Here is a 27,172-nt window from a genome sequence, read left to right on the forward strand (position 1 = left end):
TGCCATCAGTGATGGAATTATGCAGGAGTGCACCAACACTTGCTTCACCTCCAATGCTCTCAGTTTCACCACGTCTCACACCAGTACTCAAAACTGAGAGGCCCCCGCACAGTCGCGCCTCTCACTGTGCTCGTCAATCCAGCCCAGGCAGCATAACAGCTGCAGCGTCTCTAGTCGCTTGCATACTTACGTCTCTAATGTCAAACTTCTCCAATCTTGTGAGACTGGGGATCCTTCACCATGCATGCACACAGATGCAGCAGACACCGTTGCTCACTGTGTTAAAGCCAGGCTATCAACTCTGCAAGACATAGCCTCTAGTTCCCACCTCTGCCTTCCAGGGCCGCCATCTTGCCTCACTGCGCAGTAGTTCTTGGCACTATGCAGCCACGTCGTTTCACGCTGTCAGCACCTGTTCCTCCTCCACCACACTGCTAGATTCTGTGCTCTAATTCTGCAGATTCATAACCATATTGCGGATACCAGACAGATTACAGTTCCCAGCCGGCAGAGCTGCACTAAAGTGCAGCCAGCTTGCAGTGGGCTCTCTAGTACCCCACCTAGGAGCGATGTCCTTGAGGTGGTCATTGATGATAGTCTTGTTGCTGAAAGTTCTATTGTCATCGACAAGGGCTTGGTCGCTGACAGGGTCATTGATGAGGCCTGCCCCATGTTTCAATGAGCATGTCATTGACAAGGTCACTTATGTCTGTGACTTTTTCGTTGTGAACGAGGATGACAGACTTCGCCAGTGAGAACTGCAGTTCAGTCAGAGGCATGGGAGCTGGATTTTCGCAGCTCCTTTTGAGCAGGTTGGTATATACACCCCTTAGTTTATTTTTTTATTTTTAGGAAACCCATTTTTTCTCTGTGAGATGGCAGCTGCAGGTGTTTTAGGTAAAAGTCCAGCTCTGGAAACACCACGTTTACTTTTCTACGCTGGTTTTGCGGAGTGTTCGGTGCAGCACTTTTCACAGAATCATTCCCAGACGAGAAAGCTTCTCCTTAGATGGAGAGCATTTCTTTTTCTCCAGCTAATATAGTGTGAATCTCCTCTACCTAACTTTTAGTCTTGGAAGGAAAGCTTTTATAATTTTTGACTTGCAAAGCTTTGTGCACTAGAAAAGGCAGTAAATACACTGCACATGTTTTTCATCATTATAGCTCTTTTTCTGTCCACAGGCAGAGTAGGGTTTGAAAAGAGATTATGTTTTTGTTAGTCGCGACGACAGCTGGTGATGGAGGAGACGTCACCCTGGTCCAAGAAATGCAGACTTTTCACAAAATTACCCTAAAACCAACTTACAGTAGTCAGAAAGCTAAAGAAAGTCCTGGCTGATAATCAGGGTGGCACAGGAAAGTAACAGGATTAAGTCACTGAGGTTAAAACAAAGCTCTTCCACTGGGTTTTCATCGCAAACTGAGGAATGGTAGCCTCTAGAGAAAGAGGGAGAGCTTAGAACTTCCACCTCATTGGCTGAAGTTTGGGTTGTTTCAGGTGAGGTGGATGTGCTACAAAATAAACAGCTGTTGAAGCGTGACGCCATTTTAACACAGATAACTACCATTTAAAGTTACTGGGGATTCCAAGCGAAACGAGGTGGAATGATTGAACCATGTGAACATAGGAAGGAGACCATACTGGATAAGCAAATGATTTAGTTATGCTTTGAGCTTCAGGGAATTCTGGTTGTCAAAAGGAGTCAGGCAGCCTCTCAACTGTACATTAAGTTCCACACTGACAACAAAGTGCTTTATGGGGCTTGAGCCCCATTGGATTCCGGCCTTTTAAACTGGTCAGTGATTCAGTCTCCCTCCCTCCGAGCTAGAGCCTTGAAAATGTACAGCACAGCTGCAGGAGATACCCAAATAGCTCTTTGCTCATCAGGTGTTGTATATACAGTCTTCAGCATGCTCTCATGAAATGAGGACATAGAAGTGAGATTTATTATTTTAAAACTTTTCTAGGACCTTCCAACCTGACATGTTACTAAATAATTTATTAGGGGTTTCATATAATGAGGACTAGTCCCACAGGGTGTTCAGAGATGCAACAAATACGAGCAACAAATAGCACACAGATCTGGAGATCAAAATAACACCAGTCCATTATGACAAGACAAGCATTCCAGGCTTCCAACAGCATGACGATATTAAGGCACCATTAGCACACATAAAAGTTACCCGAAGTTAGTGAATTGGATGAAATGTAGAGTTTTAAAAACCAAAGAAGCTCTCTGGATTGTTGCAGCTCGCCAGAATCCCAAGTAGGGTGAGCACCAATTAGATATACCACTATATATCAGACACTGAAATGGTTATTGAACTGACACGGTCATTGTCAGTGTTTTATCATCTTCTACTAGGAAGGCTTTGCCAAACACCATGAGGCGACAGATTTCTCCAGTACTGCAGGAACGAAACAGTGCTGACAGCTTCATGTCGTTTATGGGTCTGCTGTCAGACAAAAGGTATTCAGAGCAAGGCACGGTCAGACTGGAGTTTGAAAAGCTCTGTTGATAGTTTACAATTCAAGGACACTGTTGAACAGACGTTAGTCATTTCCCCTTTGCTTCGAAATGCACAGTATACAATTGCTGTTACCTCATTAACCAAAATGAAGTAGATAATATCAGTTCCTGAATCTCATTAAGGTAAAACAGTGGTATACATCCACCACTCTGAATAAACTGACACCACACAAAATGAGAAACCCCAATCAGAGAACCAATGCTTCCAATAAACGGATAAGTCGCAAGCTAAATGAGCTGCAAAAAATGTAGAAACCCGACATAACACCTTACAAAATGATCAAAAGAGGATATGAAAAGGCAATTTGGAAATTTAAAAAGCTTATCTGGCAAACACTTTAATGGCACTCCTCATTAATAAATGAAGTAAATTCAGAATTTCTTCCCGGAGGTAACAAATACTTCTATGATAACCCAAAAGGATTTGCTCTTTTTTCCATAAGAAAAAAAAGATTACAGATTCAAAATGCAATTTTAAACACCTTCAATTATCAACTCCTCCAGTTCAATTATTCCTCAACATTCACAAAAATATAACGGAAGGAGAGAATGAAACGAGCCTTAAAAATTAGAGAATCTTGTCATGTCATGTCATCTTGTCATGTGGAATCGTGATGAGCTTCATGCAGTCAACACATTGTCCTATTCCTGGCAACTATCATCACAAACCTTTTCATAAGTCTGGCATAAACCACAGCCAATTACAACAATGCAAAAACCAAATTATTGTACATAACAGATATAAATGCTGGAAGAGAGGAGTCTTCATAGATCAACTACAAAAATACACTGATCCTAATCAACAGTTTTGTGATCTTCACTTATTATATTGATCTGTTTGACGAAAGGAAGCCATACTGGCCGATATTCGAAAACTATTCCTCATCTCACTTGACAAACGCTAAGAAGCAGTCCTAATCCTTCTAGATCTCCCATGGCACACTGCACCATAGACTGTACCACACTACTGCTTAGACAACAACGTAAGTCTGGGAAACCCTTTTTTTGTCGAAAGTCTGCTGTTTGCATGAATTATATTTTTTACAATACATATAAAAAGACAAAAGAATTCGTAAGTTAACTCACTGTTACAGATACTATAAGTTAGTATCGTATCCAGTAATCAAATCAGGTATTTGCAGTAGTGGTTGCATTCAGAAAAACCCATTTGTTAAAAAAAAACCCTTACACTTTTTGCATATAATTTCTTCATACAGCGAGCGTTCAACCTCTTTACAACAGGATATATTTTTCGAACATGTTACAAAACACATATAAACTACCAAGAGCTAGTCTCCCTAGAGCAGATCACTAAACCTTCTCGAGCTGCCCAACAGAATTGATCATTCGGCAGTTATAAGATTAATACCCATCGAGTTTAGAGTGAACGATGACACCTCACTCCATTCTCCTCATTCGTTGAGCAATCCAGAATCATATCCACACAAAGTCTCCGTTGCAGTACATCTTGTGTAACTATTACAAATTCTAACATTCCATGTGTGCATTTGATAGAGAGTGTAATAGAACAATTTGTGCAAATATCTGCATGCGTTTAAAATTAGGTACTCGCAGTGCACGAATCTTTAATGAGCTAATTTCTTACCAGTCCTTACGTGAATACTGGTTTCTTTAATCTACCAACTAGTTTCTTACTAGCCATTCCTTTCTGTGCAATGAAAAAGTTAGCAAACTGAAAAGTGACCAGCTCGTTATCTTCTATTCTTGCTTCTTAATTGGACTTTCATGTAATCGAATTAGGGTGCATTTGTACGGCTAAGCATGTTAATAGGACATTCCTTTTCTAACTGTTGTTTATCTCATCGACATTTAAGGATGCAACCTTTAAACTTGGTGCTGGCCATAAGTTAAGTTCAGTCCATTAATTTCTAACAACCGTGGCAATTTCAACTTTAAGTTTTTTCTCACAGGCATCTGATTTTTTTTGTTTTTCTACCACATTTCCCCGCCTTTCAACCCAGCTCCTCCCACCAGCACATTCCCACCTTGCCACTTCCTCCCACCCCAGCTGAATTCCACCTGCCATGCCAGATGACCCTCTCTTCTGGTGTGCTGATGCGTAGTCTTTGGTGTGTGTATGTGTGGGTGTAGGCAGTGGCAATAGCCCTCACACCTTCCTTTCAATTATTTAGATTTGGTTGTGAGTGCAACAGTTTACGTTCATAATTTCATTTTAAAGTCTGTTGTCTCACAGCTCCCCCAATCCTAACAGCCTGAATCAGGGAAAAAAAACACTCCAGAAGGTGGGTGTTTTATTCGCTCATTCATTGGCTAAGTCTAGGAAAACCAACATGGTCTTAAACTCTACAAGCTCTTACTGTATCCGCTCTTTCATCCATAATTAAGGCTCACCGTAGCGCTCTAGACCGACATCATGGTCTTTACGCAGGTTATGGAGTGGTGCCCCCTAACATACCTCCTGCAGTTTCTATTTAACTGCACATCGCAACCCAACTATTAGGTTACTATCAATCCACTCTATGATGCGCAGTGACAAACAAATGTGTACCCATATTTAAATAGATTCACTGAGGTTACCGAACACCTGCAGCCCGGACAACTTCCACAGCTAGATGAGACATCAGCCTCCAGTTTCTGAATGAACCAAAAGTTGAAATCCTAATCTTGAAGAGATGCAATCACATCATACCAGCCCTGTGCTGCGTTATTCACAAGACACAGCAATGAAGACAGGTCAGAGCTACATTAGCTGGCCTTCACAATTTTTCCAGTTATCATGTGTGCACCTGGTCCCCCCATCCTCATTACGTTAAATGAAATATGCCAACCTATCTTAGGGGTTGCAAGACTCTGAAATCTGGAAGGCCCTGGATCCCCACCTTCAAGCTGAGCTCCTTAGGAGTTTTCTGAAGTCCTTCGAACAAAGAACGCTAGATTGATGTTCTCTTCACATACTTTTAAATCCTCTAGTAATCATCATTTCTACGTTTACTGTTTGTTTTTCCCTTTTTTATTTTGTATACCTTAAGACAGACTTTTTCCGGCAAATGAGGAAATTTGAGTGTATCCACCCCTGGGAATGGAGTTGGCCAACACTGGTTCAGCTGCGAATCAAGATGCCTGCTATGCACTGATCAAAAAGGAAACTATGCATGCACTGTTCGACACAGAACAGCCTGGCTAGATAGACCTGGGGATGAGTCCACTGCAGGTAGGAGAAAAGCAATCGCCCTTTTTAGGGTACTCAATCATACTAACCCTCCTGCTGTGCAAGTGCTGTCTTCTGCAGTGGTGCTGTGCACTCGCCTACACCCACTCAACTGCTATACCAGCTTTCAGTAGAAAATATAAAGAAATCAGGTAAAATGTGAAATCCATCGAGAAAGAACTACACCTGGTGATGAAGTAACTTCTACTGAACAGTACTGTCGCCCTCCACTCCACTCGAGAAGTGGAAGACAAAGACATGAAGACGCTATAAGAGAAGCTGCAATTCTCACTTATGGTGAAAATGCCTTGATAGAATTACTGGAAAGCCTCCACAAGAAAATACATAGGATTCAGACCAAATTGTTTGCAGACAAGCAGAGACTGAAGGCTGTGACAATCGAATTGTCCTGAAGAAGAGAACAAGGTCTTTGGAGTGTACATATGCAAATAAATCCAATAAATCTTTAGTCACTTTCCAGACTGTGCAGTCATTTCTACTGCTAAACTTGATGATTCAGTGGAAAAGAATGAAAATGCAATGAGGCTGCTGCTGAATGTACACCTGATGCAGTGAGATGACATGGAGGATGAAACAAAAAAGGAGTCGGATCAAGGTTTATTTAGGAGGTTGGATAGAGCTTGGTCCTGGTATTCTGCAGTGTTGCAAGAAGGATGATTCTCCATCAGGTGGAGTAAACGTGATGGAAATGGCACAGCGCTGTTTTCTGTACGAGTCCCAACATGAGTCTGTTCTGAGATGGATCAAGGGGAAGGTGATGTGTTGTGTGAAGGGAGTTATTTTTTCCTGATGTTAGCCCCACTACTGACCAGGAAGAATAAAATGAAAGTACTTAAGGAGTTATGGAACTGGGGTTTTAGCCAGCATATCTTTTCCAACCCTTTCATGGGTAGTAATGGGAAAAAGAATGTCATTGTTTGGTAAGGTAGAAGCAACTATTGCATACTTCGAGTCACCTTAAGGTAGCGGCTGACATGTCACTTTTTGTGGCTTTTCTTTCTTCTTCAAGTGCTGTATGAGTTGTTTTGAACAGGGGTCACAACATTTGGTCTAAGGTTTTTAGGGCAGGGTGGATAATAGTTAGATATGTTTTTATCCTACTCCTAAAAAGCCATGTGTCTACTTCGCTTTACTAATCACCTATAGGAGTACTTTTTTATGTATGCTGGGTTATTTTGGCTGTCTTGCCACCAATAGATGAACAGGTTTGATTCTAAGCAACTGTAACATGAAATTATTTTTTTTCTAAAAATCAATAACATAGCAAAAAGACATCTCACTGCAGGAGAATAAGCAATTACTTGTCTTCTGCCAGATTTATATGCTCCCTTCTGTGAAGTACAGCATTCTGGAGTCCTTAAGACCTCCTGGTCAGGATAACTGCTCCCCCCTCACGCAGCATCACCTTTAAGGCACTGCCTCCAGCGCCTTCTGGTGATACAGGCAAGGTGTTCGAGGCCCTCTTCCTCCAGCAGGCTCCTGCCCGCACCTCAACCCTGGTGGTTTAGTGGAAGAGCCTGTTCTTCTGCTAGTCCGCTCTGTGTGTCTTCCTCATTCTGTTTTTCCTCTCTTGTGATCTGCCTCTTTGCCTCAATTTCGGAACAGACTGCGACCAGCGCCAACGACCCTGGGTCCCCCAAACCTCCGCCGGTAGGAATCCAGCACTCTCCACGCACTCAACCCTGGACGCAAAAACTGCCAGCTCTCGATGCCGAGCAAAACCCAAGAACCGATCTCCTGCCGCCGCATCTTCACCTACCTCCGTACTCCGACACCCACCCTCAACCCACCGGACGCCAACTTATACAAGCCCCTGAGCTGCATCCTCCTCAATGTGCACTCCCTGCACAAACACTCAGTAGCAGTCTGGGACCTCCTCCAAACCCGCTTACCCAAATGTTGCATCCTCACAGAGACTTGGATCAACGCCAGCTTTGCACAGACATCGCAACCGCCATGCCCAATGGACACAAGATTCTGTGAAAAGACCGCCCAAACTGCCCCGGAGGAGGCCTCGCCATTGTTCACAAAAGCATCGTCCGACTAACAATCACCAACTCGGACGACGCATCACCTCCTGATGGAACACATCCACTTCCAGATCCAGCCCAACCCCATAAAGACGCGCCGCGGAACTCTCGCCTACAGACTGCCTGGACTCCGCTCCCCGTTGAGCAATGACATTGCAGTCTATATCGCTCCGCACGCCCTCGCCTCCACAGACTACATACTGCTCAGAGACCTGAACTTCCACCTAGACAACCTCAGCGACCCCAACACCACCACCCTACTAGAGAACCTCACCAACAACGGACTGAAGCAACTCGTCTCCACCCTCATTCACACCGCAGGACACTCTCGACCCAATCGTCGCCAGAGGTAATAAGATTTGCTTCAGTCACACCACAGAACCGGTCTGGATGGACCACCACTGCATCCATTTCTACAACTTGAAACCCACTGTACACAAACGCTCGCCACTCCAGCCACACAGAAACTGGAACAAAATCACCGAACAACTCACCTCCGCTCTCAGCTGCAATCCTCTCCGCCATTATAGATGCCAACACAGCAGCAAACAACCTTCAACAATGGATCGCCAACAATGCCAACACTCTCGCCCCCTTCCAGACGACAAAAGAAAGCCACCTGGTTCACCACGGACCTCTGAGAATCCAAGCACTCTTTTTGACGACTGGAGAAACAGAGAAACCCCAGAAGCACGCTCCGCCTACAAGGCCACAACCACGGCATACCACCATCGACTCAAATAAAGTAAGCGAAAATTCATCCAAGACAGATTCCTTTCCAACGCCCACAACTCCAAGGAACTCTTCGCCATCAAACAAGAATTTACCAGACCAAACAGCAAAACCACCGACGTCCCTCCCTCCAAGACCTCTGCAACAAACTCAGCTCCTTTCACCACAAGATCAAGACGCTACAAGACAACCTCGACGACCAAGACCACGGCACCGACCCAAACCAACCCCCCCCCCCCCCCCCCATTGGCTACGCCATTCAGCTGACCCTCCTCACCTGGACCTCTTCTCACAGCGAAAGACACTGCTTAGACGATTACAATCATCCACTCCGGAGCACCCACTGACCCCTGCTCGCTGCGTATCTTCCACAGGGCTGCCATCGCACCCGGACTACGGTGAACTGCTCCCTTGAGACAGCCACATTCCCCGACGACTGGAAACACGCCGAAGTCTAACCCCTCCTCAAGAAGCTTTCTGCAGACCAGACAGACCTCAAGAACTTCAGGCCCAACTCTCTTCTCTGCTAAAGTAATTGGGAAAGTCATCAACACCCAGCGAGCGCACTTCATAGAAACCAACAATATCTTCGACTCCTTTCTGTCCAGATTCCGCAATAACCACAGCACTGAGGCCGCCCTCATAGCTGCCACTGATGACATCCGCACCCTCCTCGAACAAGGCCACACTGCAGTCCTTGTCCTCCTAGACCTCTCAGCAGCCTTCAACACCATTTCCCACCGCACACTAGCTGCCAGACTCCACAACGCCGGCATCGAGGGAACTGCCTTAGACTAAATTCGATCTTTCCTCTCAGGCAGAACACAAAGAATAAGACTCCTGCCCTTCATCTCCGAACCTACAGAGATTAGATGCGGAGTACCCTAAGGATCCTTTTTTGCCCCTACGCTCTTCAACGTCTAAATAGCCCCCCTCGCAAAGATTGTCAGAAAACACAGAATCAACATAATCTCACACTGAGGACAGCTAATTCATCCCCCTCCCTCACCAAGGAACCTGACATCACCAGGCACAGTTTCCAAGAAGGGATGAAGGACGTCGCATCCTGGATGATCAGCAGCAAACAGAAGTCCTCATCCTCGGATCCATCCCTCCGCATGGGGCAACACCTGGTTGCCCCCGCCCTCAGAATTCCACACACCCCTACAGACCACGCTCTAAACCTCGGCATCCTACTCTACTTTTCACTCACCATGAATCGCCAAATCAACGCTGTGTCCTCCACATGCTTCAACACCCTCTGCATGCTCCACAAGACCTTCAAATGGATCCCCACCCCACCCCCTACTGGGCTCTAGGAAGACCATCACCGACCAGTCATCACCAGTAGACTGGACTACAGAAACGCGCTCTACGCAGAAGCAACAAAACACTGTCCTGCAATCTCCCGACCATCCAGAATGCCACAGACATACTTGTCCTAGACATCCCACAGCATGACCACATCACCCTACACCTCCACCTCCACTAGCTCCCCGACGAAAAAAGAATAACCTTCAAACTGCTCACACATGCCTACAAAGTCCTCCACAACACTGGACCCCAATACCCCAACAAAAGAATTTCCTTCCACGCCCCCCAGGAGAAACCTTCACTCTGGCAACCTAGCCACGGTCCCTCGCATCCACAGGACCAGAGTGGGTGGTAGATACTTGGCCAAGACCTGAAAAGAACTCCCCCCTCGGCATCAGACGAAGCCCGACTCTGCACCTATTCAGAAAGGATCTCAAGACCTGGCTTTTCGGATGACAACTATCCTCAAGCTATTGGTATTCTGGATCTCAGCGGAGGAGATTAAATACACTGAAATTTGAGGCATTTCAGTGACAAAAGCTAAGTTTGTATCCAGCTAAAACAGTGAATTATTACAGGAGACCACTTCAATTCAAGTTTGCTCTACTGCCTCCAACAAATGATGGTCTGAAGGGTACATGCATAACTTGCATCTTACAACTACTCAGGTAAAAAAAGAATAAACATGGTCAATCCCTAATCGTAAGGAGAAGTACAACTTTTTGCCAACTTTCTAATCTGCCCTACAAAAGGAAACAATCCAAGAATCTTTTTTAAAACATTGACTGCTTTCTACATGCATCTATCCTCCAAGATACAAACTAAATTGGGTCTAGCCATAACCACAGCTTACAGACAGACTCTTCCTAGCCAAAATACTGCTCCCAAAGAAGGATTGGCTGACTTCTTAATGAATATCTGTAACAAAGCACATCAACACTTGCTCTAAAGCAAGAAGATACTAAGGTAATTGTTTGAAACAGGATCATAGATTTTAAATGACAGTGATTTATACATATGATATCCTTTATCAATTACGTACTTTGACACAGAACACAACCGACAAGCATTTCATGAATAATTTACAAGACTTGCAATGCTTTATTACCCCCTTAAAATTAGTTTTGGCTGAAGTTTTAGGCTGCAATTTTCACAATATCCAGAGCAAAAAAAATAAAACAAAAAAAGTACTTTTATAGCGCTCCTTTAGAAATATGTAAAATTTGTTTTGTCACATCATGTCATTCAGCTTTTTCTTAAGTTTAATGTCCGCACCCGAGTGCACTTTCAAAATTGCTGTGTAAAATAAATAGTGTCAATTCATGAAGATGTTAAGAATCATAGCCCCAGCAAGCCGGAATTCAATTTAAACAGAAATCCCATAGAACAGTAATTTCCATTTAGATGATACCATTTACTCCAATTATGTCAGGCCGAGTAGAATAAAGTCTATGTTTTTGTAGGTGAACACAGATTCAACCATCAGTTCTGTCAAATGGTTTGGTTATCTGAAGCAGAGGAACGGCAATCCACTAGAAGGTGTCCAAAAAGGGAGATGACAGAGCCCCAATCAGATGTATATTGGATGATACTGTTTGTGAGTTAGTTTCTTCCTGCATGTTGGGCAAGTGCTGCTGTTTTTCAGAGCATCTCGGAGACACTGGCTGCAGAAGATGTGTCCACATTTTGTAGCAACAATAACTCGCCCACTCTGTGTGATCTACATTTAAGAAAAATTTGAATGTCATTAGAAAAACCACATATCAACAAAATTAGTTCTATTTAATACAGGATACATAGTAACACATTTGTTTCCAAGGTGAGCAGTTGGTAAACCTAATCAGAACACGGCGGAGGATTTGTTGGCCCGTAATGCATGTTGCAAATAAAGTATTTTTACCATCATGTTAATATTGGTGCAGTTGAATGAAAGGAAAACGATACCCAGTACCCATTGTTCATGGCATGTAGTGGTGTAGATTCACATGCTGTGCATACTCCTGCCATTTAATCAGCGCCGGCTGGTGACATTTGAATGTAGTGGGGCGTAAACATGATTGTCGCACTGCACTGTGTTTAATAAAGCAATCATTTGGGTGTCACACCTCAAACACCCGCGCCCACCCGAAGCTACACCTCTGTATACAGCAGACACTCCGCATATTGCATGTAATTTGCAACCTGACACACGCTACAGACTGTCCACGTGGCATTCTTCCAATCAGAGATACTGATGCATGGGCACAGTGGGCAAGCCCAGAGCTCCCTTCTTCCAGGGTCCCCTCTTAAAGTGACTGGAACTGTCAGGCATTGTGCTATAACAAAGCTGTTGACCTCGGTCTACCTCACCTTCTACTCTCTCGACCTAACCTCTTTCTTCATACCACAGCTTTCTCACATTTGTGCGTACCTCTCCTCACAAGTGTGCATACCGGAGCACACCTCTTCTCACATATGTGCACACTGGAAGCTCGCCTGTACTCATACCTGTGCACACCTAAGCTTGCCAATTCTCACATGCATGCACATCGGTATCGCGCCTCTTCTCACACATGTGCACACTGGAAGCTTGCTTATTTCCAACGCATGCACACTGGGAGCTTGTCTCTTCTCACACACGTGGACTCCGGAAACTTGGTATCCATGTGAGCACATGGATACCCTGCCTCTTCTCACACGAGTGCACACCAGGAGGTAGCCTCTTCTCAAACACCTCCTAGACGTGCAAGTGACCATATAAAAACATGTCACATGCAAGTGCTTGGTTGGTTCCCACTGCCTGTTTATAGAACAGAGCTCCGCGGACTGGCATACCGGGCTGCGTGCGTGTCTGGTGGCACAATAACTTATCTCTTTTTAAACGAGGCCGTTGGGTGCGGGTATAAGCTTGTCGAGAGTGATGTGATTTTAACTGTGTGGACGGAATCAGTGCTCAGTGGTGTTTGTAAAGGGTACAAGGATGTCAATGCTTATTAGAGGTGTGTTTGCAGAGTCGTGGCCTGCATGTATCAAAGCGGGGAGGGGGGAGGACGTGCAGGGAGGGAGGGGGTGGGGCACTTAATTATTTAATTAAATAAAATAAAAGCCAATACATTGTAAACTTACCAGGACGAGGCATCTCTTCTGCGGGTCCCGCGTCGCATCACGTCAAAATGCGAGACCTATTGCATTTGCACCCACACAGAGCCACCCACCCACACACAGAGCCCCACACACACAGAGCCCCACACACACAGAGCCCCACACACACAGAGCCCCACACACACAGAGCCCCACACACACACAGAGCCCCCCACACACACACAGAGCCCCCCACACACACACAGAGCCCCCCACACACACACAGAGCCCCCCACACACACACAGAGCCCCCCACACACACACAGAGCCCCCCACACACACACAGAGCCCCCCACACACACACAGAGCCCCACACACACACACAGAGCCCCACACACACACACAGAGCCCCCCACACACACACAGAGCCCCACACACACACAGAGCCCCACACACACACAGAGCCCCACACACACAGAGCCCCACACACACACACACACAGAGCCCCACACACACACACACACACAGAGCCCCACACACACACACACACAGAGCCCCACACACACACAGAGCCCCACACACACACACACACAGCCCCCCACACACACACACACAGAGCCCCCCACACACACACACAGAGCCCCCCACACACACACACAGAGCCCCACACACACACACACAGAGCCCCCCCCCACACACACACACACACACAGAGCCCCCCCCACACACACACACAGAGCCCCACACACACACACACACAGAGCCCCACACACACACACACACACAGAGCCCCACACACACACACACAGAGCCCCCCACACACACACAGAGCCCCCCACACACACACAGAGCCCCCCACACACACAGAGCCCCCCACGCACACAGAGCCCCCCACGCACACAGAGCCCCACACGCACACAGAGCCCCCCCACGCACACAGAGCCCCCCCACGCACACAGAGCCCCACACGCACACAGAGCCCCACACACACACACAGAGCCCCACACACACACAGAGCCCCACACACAGAGCCCCACACACAGAGCCCCACACAGAGCCCCACACACACACAGAGCCACACAGAGCCCCCCACACACACACACACAGAGCCCCACACACACACACAGAGCCACACACACACACAGAGCCCCACACACACACAGAGCCACACACACACACAGAGCCCCCCACACACACACAGAGCCCCACACACACACACACACACACAGAGCCCCAGACACACACACAGAGCCCCCCACACACACACACAGAGCCCCACACAGAGCCCCCCCCACACACACACAAAGCCCCAGACACACACAAAGCCCCCCCCCACACACACAGAGCCCCCCACACACACACAGAGCCCCCCACACACACACAGAGCCCCCCCCCCACACACACACAGAGCCCCCCCACACACACAGAGCCCCACACACACACACACACAGAGCCCCCCACACACACACACACAGAGCCCCCCCCACACACACACAGAGCCCCCCACACACAGAGCCCCCCACACACAGAGCCCCCCACACACAGAGCCCCACACACACAGAGCCCCACACACACACACAGCCACACACACACACAGCCCCACACACACAGAGCCCCACACACACACAGAGCCCCACACACACACAGAGCCCCACACACACACAGAGCCCCACACACACACAGAGCCCCACACACACACAGAGCCCCACACACACACACAGAGCCCCACACACACACACAGAGCCCCACACACACACACAGAGCCCCACACACACACACAGAGCCCCACACACACACACAGAGCCCCACACACAGAGCCCCACACACACACACAGAGCCCACACACACAGAGCCCCACACACACACAGAGCCACACACACACACACAGAGCCACACACACACACAGAGCCCCACACACACAGAGCCCCACACACACAGAGAGCCACACACACAGAGCCACACACACACAGAGCCACACACACACAGAGCCACACACACACAGAGCCACACACACACAGAGCCACACACACACAGAGCCACACACACACACAGAGCCACACACACACAGAGCCACAGAGAGAGCCCCACACACACACAGAGCCCCACACAGAGCCCCACACACAGAGCCCCACACACACACACACACAGAGCCCCACACACACAGAGCCCCACACACACACACAGAGCCCCACACACACACACAGAGCCCCACACACACACAGAGCCCCACACACACACACAGAGCCCCACACACACACACAGAGCCCCACACACACACACAGAGCCCCACACACACACACACAGAGCCCCACCCACACACACAGAGCCCCACACACACACAGAGCCACACACACACACACAGCCACACACACACACAGAGCCACACACACACAGAGCCACACACACACAGAGCCACACACACACACAGAGCCACACACACACACAGAGCCACACACACACAGAGCCACACACACACACAGAGCCACACACACACAGAGCCACACACACACAGAGCCCCACACACACACACACACACACACAGAGAGAGCCCCACACACACACACAGAGAGAGCCCCACACACACACAGAGCCCCACACAGAGCCCCACACACACACAGAGCCCCACACACACACACACAGAGCCCCACACACACACACAGAGCCCCACACACACACACAGAGCCCCACACACACACACAGAGCCCCCCACACACACACACAGAGCCCCACACACACACACAGAGCCCCACACACACACACAGAGCCCCACACACACACACAGAGCCCCACACACACACACAGAGCCCCACACACACACACAGAGCCCCACACACACACACAGAGCCCCCCACACACACACAGAGCCCCACACACACACACACACAGAGCCCCACACACACACAGAGCCCCCCCCCCACACACACACACACAGAGCCCCACACACACACACACACACAGAGCCCCCCACACACACACACACACACAGAGCCCCACACACAGAGCCCCCCACACACACACAGAGCCCCCCACACACACACAGAGCCCCCCACACACACACAGAGCCCCCCACACACAGAGCCCCCCACACACACACACAGAGCCCCCCACACACACACAGAGCCCCCCACACACACACAGAGCCCCACACACACACAGAGCCCCACACACACAGAGCCCCACACACACAGAGCCACACACACACACAGCCACACACACACACAGCCACACACACACAGAGCCACACACACACAGAGCCACACACACACAGAGCCCCCCCCACACACACACACACACAGAGCCACACACACAGAGCCCCACCCACACACACAGAGCCCCACACACACACACAGAGCCCCACACACACACACAGAGCCCCACACACACACACAGAGCCCCACACACACACACAGAGCCCCCCCCACACACACACAGAGCCCCACACACACACACAGAGCCCCACACACACACACAGAGCCCCACACACACACACACAGAGCCCCACACACACACACACAGAGCCCCACACACACACACAGAGCCCCACACACACACACAGAGCCCCACACACACACACAGAGCCCCACACACACACAGAGCCCCACACACACACACAGAGCCCCACACACACACACAGAGCCCCACACACACACACAGAGCCCCACACACACACACAGAGCCCCACACACACACACAGAGCCCCACACACACAGAGCCACACACACACACAGAGCCACACACACACACAGAGCCACACACACACACAGAGCCACACACACACAGAGCCACACAGAGCCCCCCCCACACACACACACAGAGCCCCACACACACACACAGAGCCACACACACACACAGAGCCCCACACACACACAGAGCCCCACACACACACACAGAGCCCCAGACACACACACACACAGAGCCCCAGACACACACACAGAGCCCCCCCCACACACACACAGAGCCCCACACAGAGCCCCCCCCACACACACACAAAGCCCCAGACACACACAAAGCCCCCCCACACACACACAGAGCCCCCCACACACACACAGAGCCCCCCCACACACACACAGAGCCCCCCCCACACACACAGAGCCCCCACACACACACACACACACACAGAGCCCCACACACACACACACACCCCCCCACACACACACACACAGAGCCCCCCCCACACACACACAGAGCCCCCCACACACAGAGCCCCACACACACAGAGCCCCACACACACAGAGCCCCACACACACAGAGCCCCACACACACAGAGCCCCACACACACACAGAGCCCCACACACACACAGAGCCCCACACACACACAGAGCCCCACACACACACACAGAGCCCCACACACACACACAGAGCCCCACACACACACACAGAGCCCCACACACACACACAGAGCCCCACACACAAACACAGAGCCCACACACACAGAGCCCCACACACACACAGAGCCACACACACAGAGCCCCACACACACACAGAGCCACACACACACACAGAGCCCCACACACACAGAGCCCCACACACACACAGAGCCCCACACACACACAGAGCCACACACACACACAGAGCCACACACACACACAGAGCCACACACACACACAGAGCCACACACACACAGAGCCACACACACACAGAGCCACACACACACAGAGCCACACACACACACAGAGCCACACACACACAGAGCCACACACACACAGAGCCCCACACACACACAGAGAGAGCCCCACACACACACAGAGCCCCACACACACACAGAGCCCCACACACACACAGAGCCCCACACACACACAGAGCCCCACACAGAGCCCCACACACAGAGCCCCACACACACACACACAGAGCCCGACACACACACACAGAGCCCCACACACACACACAGAGCCCCACACACACACACACAGCCCCACACACACACACACAGAGCCCCACACACACACACAGAGCCCCACACACACACACAGAGCCCCACCCACACACACAGAGCCCCACCCACACACACAGAGCCCCACACACACACACAGAGCCCCACACACACACACAGAGCCCCACACACACACACACAGAGCCCCACACACACACACAGAGCCCCACACACACACACACAGAGCCCCCCGCACACACACAGAGCCCCCCACACACACACAGAGCCCCCCACACACACACAGAGCCCCACACACACAGAGCCCCCCCACACACACACACAGAGCCCCACACACACAGAGCCCCCCCCCACACACACACAGAGCCCCACACACACACACAGAGCCCCACACACAGAGCCCCACACACAGAGCCCCACACATACAGAGCCACACACACACACAGCCACACACACACAGAGCCCCCCCCACACACACACACACACAGAGCCACACACACAGAGCCCCACCCACACACACAGAGCCCCACACACACACACAGAGCCCCACACACACACACAGAGCCCCACACACACACACAGAGCCCCACACACACACACACAGAGCCCCACACACACACACAGAGCCCCACACACACACACAGAGCCACACACACACACACAGAGCCCCACACACACAGAGCCCCACACACACACACAGAGCCCCACACACAGAGCCCCACACACACACACACAGAGCCCCACACACACAGAGCCCCACACACACAGAGCCCCACACACACAGAGCCCCACACACACAGAGCCCCACACACACAGAGCCCCACACACACAGAGCCCCACACACACAGAGCCCCACACACACAGAGCCCCACACACACAGAGCCCCACACACACAGAGCCCCACACACACACAGAGCCCCACACACACACAGAGCCACACACACACACAGAGCCACACACACACACAGAGCCACACACACACACAGAGCCCCACACACACACACAGAGCCACACACACACACACAGAGCCACACACACACACACAGAGCCACACACACACACACAGCCACACACACACACAGAGCCACACACACACAGAGCCACACACACACACAGAGCCACACACACACACACAGAGCCACACACACACACAGAGCCACACACACACAGAGCCCCACACACACACAGAGCCACACACACACACACACACAGAGAGCCCCACACACACAGAGCCCCACACTCAGAGCCACACACACACACACACAGAGCCCCACACACACACACACAGAGCCCCACACACACACACAGAGCCCCACACACACACACAGAGCCCCACACACACACACAGAGCCCCACACACACACACAGAGCCCCCACACACACACACAGAGCCCCCGCACACACACAGAGCCCCACACACACACACAGAGCCCCACACACACACACAGAGCCCCACACACACACACAGAGCCCCACACACACACACAGAGCCCCACACACACACACAGAGCCCCACACACACACACAGAGCCCCACACAGAGCCCCACACACACACACACAGAGCCCCACACACACACACACAGAGGCCCACACACACACACAGAGCCCCCCCCCACACACACAGAGCCCCACACACACACACAGAGCCCCCCCCCACACACACAGAGCCCCACACACACACAGAGCCCCACACACACACAGAGCCCCACACACACACACAGAGCCCCACACACACACACAGAGCCCCCCACACACACACAGAGCCCCCCACACACACACAGAGCCCCCCCACACACACAGAGCCCCCCACACACACACAGAGCCCCCCACACACACACAGAGCCCCACACACACACACACAGAGGCCCACACACACACACAGAGCCCCACACACACAGAGCCCCACACACACACACAGAGCCCCCCACACACACACAGAGCCCCCCATACACACACAGAGCCCCCCACACACACACAGAGCCCCACACACACACACAGAGCCCCACACACACACAGAGCCCCACACACACAGAGCCCCACACACACAGAGCCCCACACACACAGAGCCCCACACACACAGAGCCCCACACACACAGAGCCCCACACACACAGAGCCACACACACACAGAGCCCCACACACACAGAGCCCCACACACACAGAGCCCCACACACACAGAGCCCCACACACACACACACACACACACACACACACACAGAGCCACACACACACACACAGAGCCCCACACACGGAGCCCCACACACACACACACAGAGCCCCACACACACACACACACACACAGAGCCCCACACACACAGAGCCCCACACACACAGAGCCCCACACACACACACACAGAGCCCCACACACACACACACAGAGCCCCACACACACACACACAGAGCCACACACACACACACACACAGAGCCCCACACACACACACACACACAGAGCCCCACACACACACACACACACAGAGCCCCACACACACACACACAGCCCCACACACACACACACACACACACAGAGCCCCACACACACACACACAGAGCCACACACACACACACACACAGAGCCCCCCACACACACACACAGAGCCCCACACACACACACAGAGCCCCACACACACACACAGAGCCCCACACACACACACACAGAGCCCGACACACACAGAGCCCCCCACACACACACACACAGAGCCCCACACAGAGCCCCACACACACACACACACAGAGCCACACACACACACACACAGAGCCACACACACACACACAGAGCCACACACACACACACACACACACAGAGCCACACACACACAGAGCCACACACACACACACACAGACACACACACACAGACACACACACACAGCCACACACACACACAGCCACACACACACACACACACACACACACACACAGAGCCACACACACACACAGAGCCACACACACACACACAGAGCCACACACACACACACAGAGCCACACACACACAGAGCCACACACACACAGCCACACACACACACACACAGTCACACACACACAGAGCCACACACACACACAGAGCCACACACACACACAGAGCCACACACACACACAGAGCCACACACACACACAGAGCCATACACACAGAGCCACACACACACACAGAGCCACACAGAGCCACACACCGGGAACAGAGGACAGAAAAAACTCACAGCGAGGGAAGAGGGGGCAGGAGAGCAAGCACAGCCAGAGGGCAGGAGAGCAAGCACAGCCAGGGGGCAGGAGAACAAGCACAGCAAGAAGCCTTTAACCGTTTTCTTTATAGCAGTGTACAAAGCGCCCACGGGCCAGAGACATGCGAGAGTTCGAGTTTGGATGAACTGAGCTCCCCACCCCCTGGTCAGCAGCAGACCTCGCATCACACGCGGCAGCATCGGTGGGGGAGGGGTTCTTGCAGAGGTCGGATCCGGGGGTGGCAGAGTTCGGGAGACAGTACCCCTCTGGGTGAGCAGATCTACCACTTGGGCAGCTTCTCGTGAGGCACAAGAGACAGGCTGAGGAGAATGATGGACTGGCCCAGGCCCCTGGCATTAAGATGAGTGAGGGATATTTGCCACAGCCTGCCAACCACACATGAAAGAATTGGAAGAGGTGGAAAAGTGTAGGCAACTATTCCTAACCAGTTCATCTATAGAACATTGCCCATGAACTGCGAGTTAAAAAAAATATATATTTTAAATGATTTTCATTAAGTCTCATACAGTGTACATAGGAGGAGAAAAAAAACAGCATTTGGTGCAAGCATATGCAAAGATTATTAAAATTGACTGTAAATTAAGCTTACATGGGAGAAAACTTAAACAACCTGACATTCAATACAGCATGTGGCACATATATTCACAGGGACTCACATTCAGGGGGATGTGACTGGGCAACAGCACGCAAGTACACCACAAGTGCTCCCAGATATCATTGGGCCTGGAGGACGATAGTAACTCCTCCACATATAAGCCTAGATTTTCTATACAAAATACCAAGTCTCTAAGCCACTGCTCCGCTGTGGGGCTCAGCACACTGTCCCACACCATCGCCACTCGTCGCGTAGCAATAAGCAGTGCCACTCTCGTCTGCCTGCGACACATTTTAACAAGGGGACAAGACCCAATAAGCATATTTGTGGGGAACACTGCAACACAATCCCAATGATCTTTGATAACGTGTTCATCACAGCACTCCAGTATTCCGACACCCGCCTGCAGGTCCAAGCTAGGTGCCAGAAATCTGCCCCCAAACCCCCACATCGCTTACAGGCATCAGTGTCTCGGAGCACATATTTAAAATGTTTATGCGGAGTATAATGAACCTGGTGAAGATATTTAAAGTGTATGATACCCAAGTTTCGATTAGAGGTAAGGGCGCTGGTGAGTTGGCAGCAGATTTCCTAGTCTTTCTGCATGAGTTGTGTGTCAAGGTATTCATTCCACTTGCTAAGGCTCCTATCAACCCCACCGAGGGGAATGAGAACTATAATAATTGGATCACCAACTCACTCAATCTGGTGCTCCACCTCAAAACCACCGAACCCAAACGCAGCAATACAACTGTCCCGTGGCATACCACCGATCTACGGGAATCAAAAAGTAACTGCAAAAAACTGGAGAGGAAATGGCGCTTAGATTACTCACCCACAAAAAAGCAGGCCTATAGAACTGCAATCAAATCCTTCAAAGCCTGCATTAAACTCGCACAGGCAACCTATTTTGAGGGGGTGGGGAGGAAAATCGAAAAATCAGCCTCTAAACCCAAGGAAATATACCGCATTGCGAAATCCCTCCTTCAACAACCTGAGGTACCCAAAGACTATGCGGATATCCATAACCACTGCGACAACCTAGCAGAATTCTTCCTCCGTAAAATAAAAACGATCGACACCTCTTTCTCCCACTGTTTCCCCTTGCCTGGTAACTCCCCCTCCATGGGACTGAAACCGCTCTGGTCGCAGTGACTGAGGAGGTCAGAAGGATCCTGGACAATGGAGGCTTAGCAGCCATCATTCTCCTTGACCTAAGTGCCGCCTTCGACACTTTAAACCATAACATCCTACTGCACCGACTCAGCGGGATAGGAATCTCAGGAATGGCAATTACCCGGCTCAGGTCCTTTCTCTCGGACCGCTGATTCCAGGTATTCGAGAGGGAATGTACCCCCCCCCAGCAAACCTTTGAACTGTCTTCTCTCTAAGCCCCACTCTTTTTAATGTTTACATGAGCCCACTGGCTGAGATCGTCCGCCCCTTCGGAATAAAAATCGTAACTTACGCGGACAATACCCAGCTAGTGGTGGCTCTAGATCCCCCCCCTCAACTCACACCATGGTCTGAAAAAATGTCTGGAAGCAGTCACCGAATGGATGACATCCTCCTGCCTCAAATTAAACAGGGACAAAACGGAGCTTATGCTCCTTGGGAACACCATTAATAAGACCATAGATCCACCCTGGCCCCCCTGTCTGGGTCCTCCCTCTCCACCCAAAGATTCGATCAAAAGCCTGGGCATATGGCTAGACAAGTCACTCTACTTTAACTACCAGGCAGCTAAACTATCTGCCACCTGCTTTGGCCTTCTAAGACTCCTGTGCAAAATCCTCCCGCTCCTACCCTTTCACGCCAGACGGATTATGGTCCAAGGTCTAATTTTGTCCCGCTTGGACTCTGGGAATGCCCTATACCTTGGGGCCCCCAGTCCACCCTAAACAAGCTACAGATAATCCAGAACTGTGCCGCCAGAACCCTCGGTGAGACTAAAAGATCTTCCCTGGCTCCCAGTAAGGGCAAGGATAGAATTCAAGGCTATGTGCATTGCACATCGTTCATACTGGGGAACAGACCCCATCATCAATCGCCCCCTGATAACCACCTACCATCCCAACAGACAACTCAGATCAGCATCCTCCTTCCTTGCCGTAATACCCAGGTTCAAGAGAGCCAGATGCGGAGGCTGCTCATTCTCTCACAACCTCGCTAGGCTCTGGAATGCCCTTCCTCTCACACTCAGATCAGAGCCCAAACTACTCGCCTTCCGAAAACTCCTAAAAACCATGCTCTTTAACAAACCAGAGTAGCTTTCATCGGCTCTATTTCGAGCATGTCCTCCTGCAGCGCTGGGACGCCTTAGGGTAGCCATCGCGCTCTACAAATTGTCTTTTCATTTCATTTCTATCACATAGGAGGGGCTTGTCTTCCTTAGCAGCGCGGTAAAGTTTACTAACTAGCTTACGTTGGGTGGGGCCAGGAGCAGTGTACGAAGCGCCAATGTCTCCGGCAGTTGTGCGGGAAATGTGAGGTAGTGAATCTGCAACGTCTTTTTCAGTCTATGTATGTAAAAACAGAGCGGTGTCTTATTCTGAATATAGTCCGTGTCAGTATTAGACAGAAAAGTACCGCCAGGATATGAATCTTGTAGCTTATCAATGTCTACTTGCGCCAGTGTACGCAGAGCTCCCTGTTCGTGTGTTACTGATATGTGCGAGTGAAAAGCCAATGGTAATAGCGGGGAGTGTAATGGTAGTTTTCCCGCCTCACGGCGACAATCATCAAATTAATAGTGTTAAAGGTATTGCAGGGTGTAGGCCTATGGTCATGTGTTAATAGAGAACTCAATAGGATGGGATGTGCATCCCAGTGTTCCACAGCCACGTGCGGGACGAAAGCATGAGAGGTGAACCATAAGTGTGCATTTTGTGCGTGTGCACAAAGATAGTAGATATAAAAGTCGGGTAGACTGAAACCCCCGCATTTATAATCCAGCGTGAGAGTCTTCCAGCTCACCCGTGCCTGTCGACCACCCCAGACGAGGCGAAGCAGCAGAGTGTGCAGAGTTTTTTTTAACAAAGTTGCACGAGTTGGAGCGGTACATTATTGAATAAATATAAAAAATTAGGTAACTGCCGTTTTGATCAATGCGATACAGTCCACAAGAGAAAGCAGGAGTTTTACCCATCTATCCACTTGTTGTTCCAGCATCGAGGTGGCAGTCCAGTAATTCTCACGGATAACAACCTCTGCGTTCAGGTGAACCCACACCCTCAAATATTTAACCGAATCCGTGGACCACACAAGGGGAAATTCAAGTTCATGTGGGAGGGTGCTCTCCATCAGCGGCATCACTACAGATTTGTACCAGTTAATGTGGAGGACAGAAAAACGAGCGTAGCGGATATACTCACACAGGATTGGTGCCAGGTAAGTGCGGGGCTCACCTATAAAAAGCAGCATATCATCTGTGTAAAGAGAGATGATGGCCGGCCGATGGAAAAAATTGAGAGCTGCATGCTTGTGGGATTGCCTAATAAGGCAAGCTAGGGGATTCAGAGTCAGGGCAAATAACATTGGTGAAAGTGGGCACCCCTGGTGAGTGCCCTTTACAGATTTGTATTGGGTCAGAAGTATAGCCCTCTACCCAAACACGCGCCGTGGGACTTGCATAAAAGAGACGCACCCAATTAACAAATAGGCGAAAAAACCATCCACTGCATCACATAAAAGAAAGATAACCCCATTCTATGGAATCACATTTCTTTGCAGCGTCAAGCATGACTGCTATGCTTCACACTCTCAATCCAGATCTGCCGGCGGTTGCAAACAGTGTCCGTAAATTATGGGAGGCAGAACGCTCTTGGATAAAATCAGATTGATCTGGCAGGACCAATTTTTGCATGAGTGGATGGAGAAGATTGGCCAGAATCTTCACCAGAATTTTGACATCTATATTAATAAGCGAAAGAGGCCTGTATGATTCACAATTAATGGGGGATTTAGCCTTTTTGAGTAGTGTGATAAGTGCCTCGTGGAGAGACGGTGGTAACATACCTAAATCATACGCTTCAGTATACCCTTCTAATAAATAAGGGGAGAGTTCCACTGCATAAGCTTTGTAACATTTGCAGGGAAACCAGTCAGGGCGCGGTGCTTTCTTATTGGGTAAGGCATTTATCGCCTTTCGAATATCCTCCACCGTGATCGGTTGATTGAGGTATTACCTCTGACCATCTGACAGCCATGTGATGGCTATCTGCGAGAGATATTCATTGAGATTGGCAACGTCAGTCTCACCTTGGGAGGTGTATAATTTCACATAAAGTTGCCGGAATTGGTCTGTAATGCCTGGAACATTGTAGTGGTCTTGGCCCGCATCGTCCGTGATCTTAGAAATTACCTCCCTCTCCATGCATTGTTTAATCTTAGTAGCTAAGTGATGTTCCGGCCTACCACTCTCTCCATAGGCGCGAGGTACGTGGCGTTTAGAAATATCTCTCTTCTCTTCCTCTGACAATTTTGCATGTTCAAGTACAGGATCTTTAATAGAAGCTAGGGTCGCCTCACAAGGCGCCGCTTTGCAATCCTGCTCCAATTTTTGTCTCTACCTTAGCCAACTGTCCTTGCAGGTCTTTTAATATACCAGCTGTCGTGCCTAGGCAAGTGCCCCGAATAGTGGCTTTAATGCCTCCCAAAGCACCCCAGCGCTATCCACAGACCCCCTGTTGTGTGCAAAATATTTTTTGATGGCCTCTGGAACCGTTTCCATACAGATAGGGTCCAACTGCACTTCAGGCCTAAAGCGCCACGTGAAGGCCCTAGGAACAGTTTGCGGGATAGAAAGGGTGAGGCGGACAGGACAATGATCCGATAGTGTACGCGGCAACCCAACCACATCCGTGACCCAGCCCGCTGCCCCCTCACTCATTAGCCAGTAATCGAGGCGGGACCAGCTGCCATGTACTGTGGAAATATGTGTGCCCTCCAGAGTGTCAGGATGTCTATGGCACCAGATATCCAGCAGTCCCAAGTCTGCCATTCCATCTTTGATCGCACAAACTGCCCCAGGAAAGTGACCCTCCCTGCCTCTGGATTTATCCTTAGTTGGATCCAAGTGTGTATTTAGATCCCCGCCCCAGAGAACTACAGCGTCCGGGAGCCCATGTAGAACAGCAAAAAATATGTTTAAAAAGTGTAGGGTCATCTATGTTGGAACCATAGGTATTGACGATATTAACAAGTGTGCCCATCAGCTTCCCATGTGTAACGGCATAGCGCCCTGTAGTGTCGGCATGAGTTTGGATTGTAGTGAAGGGGAGGTCTTTGACACGGTGAGAACCCAATGGCTATAGGATGAATAGGAAGAAGCAGGCCGGTAACCAGCCCAAAACCACCCCACCAGCCTATCAGTGGTTTGTGTCAGGTGCGTTTCTTGTATAAGGGCAATGCCAATCCCATGGCGATCCAAGTGCACCATTACCTGATGAATCCTTTTTGGTGTATTAAGCCCTCATACAGTCCATGTTAAACAAGAGATGGACATCACATTGTTTTGGAGAATTGCAGCAAGATATTCCTGATATAGAAATTGCCCACTGCCTCAAAACCGCCTA

The 27,172-nt window shown here is 50.1% G+C and overlaps 1 protein-coding gene across 8 annotated transcripts in view; it reads right to left on the minus strand.

The window, feature by feature from the left end:
• Positions 1-10,896: 10,896 nt before the first annotated feature.
• Positions 10,897-27,172, minus strand: part of RNF4 (ring finger protein 4) — a 334,013-nt gene continuing 317,737 nt past the window's right edge. For all 8 annotated transcript variants that reach the window (XM_086964195.1, XM_086964191.1, XM_086964193.1 and 5 more), the window contains one exon: positions 10,897-11,538. In XM_086964195.1, the coding sequence (XP_086820321.1) occupies positions 11,389-11,538 (150 nt within the window). In that variant the 3' untranslated portion in view covers positions 10,897-11,388. The remainder of the gene's footprint in view (positions 11,539-27,172) is intronic.

Source organism: Lissotriton vulgaris, chromosome 3_2 (genome assembly GCF_964263255.1).
Source record: "Lissotriton vulgaris chromosome 3_2, aLisVul1.2, whole genome shotgun sequence".
Taxonomy (NCBI): domain Eukaryota; kingdom Metazoa; phylum Chordata; class Amphibia; order Caudata; family Salamandridae; genus Lissotriton; species Lissotriton vulgaris.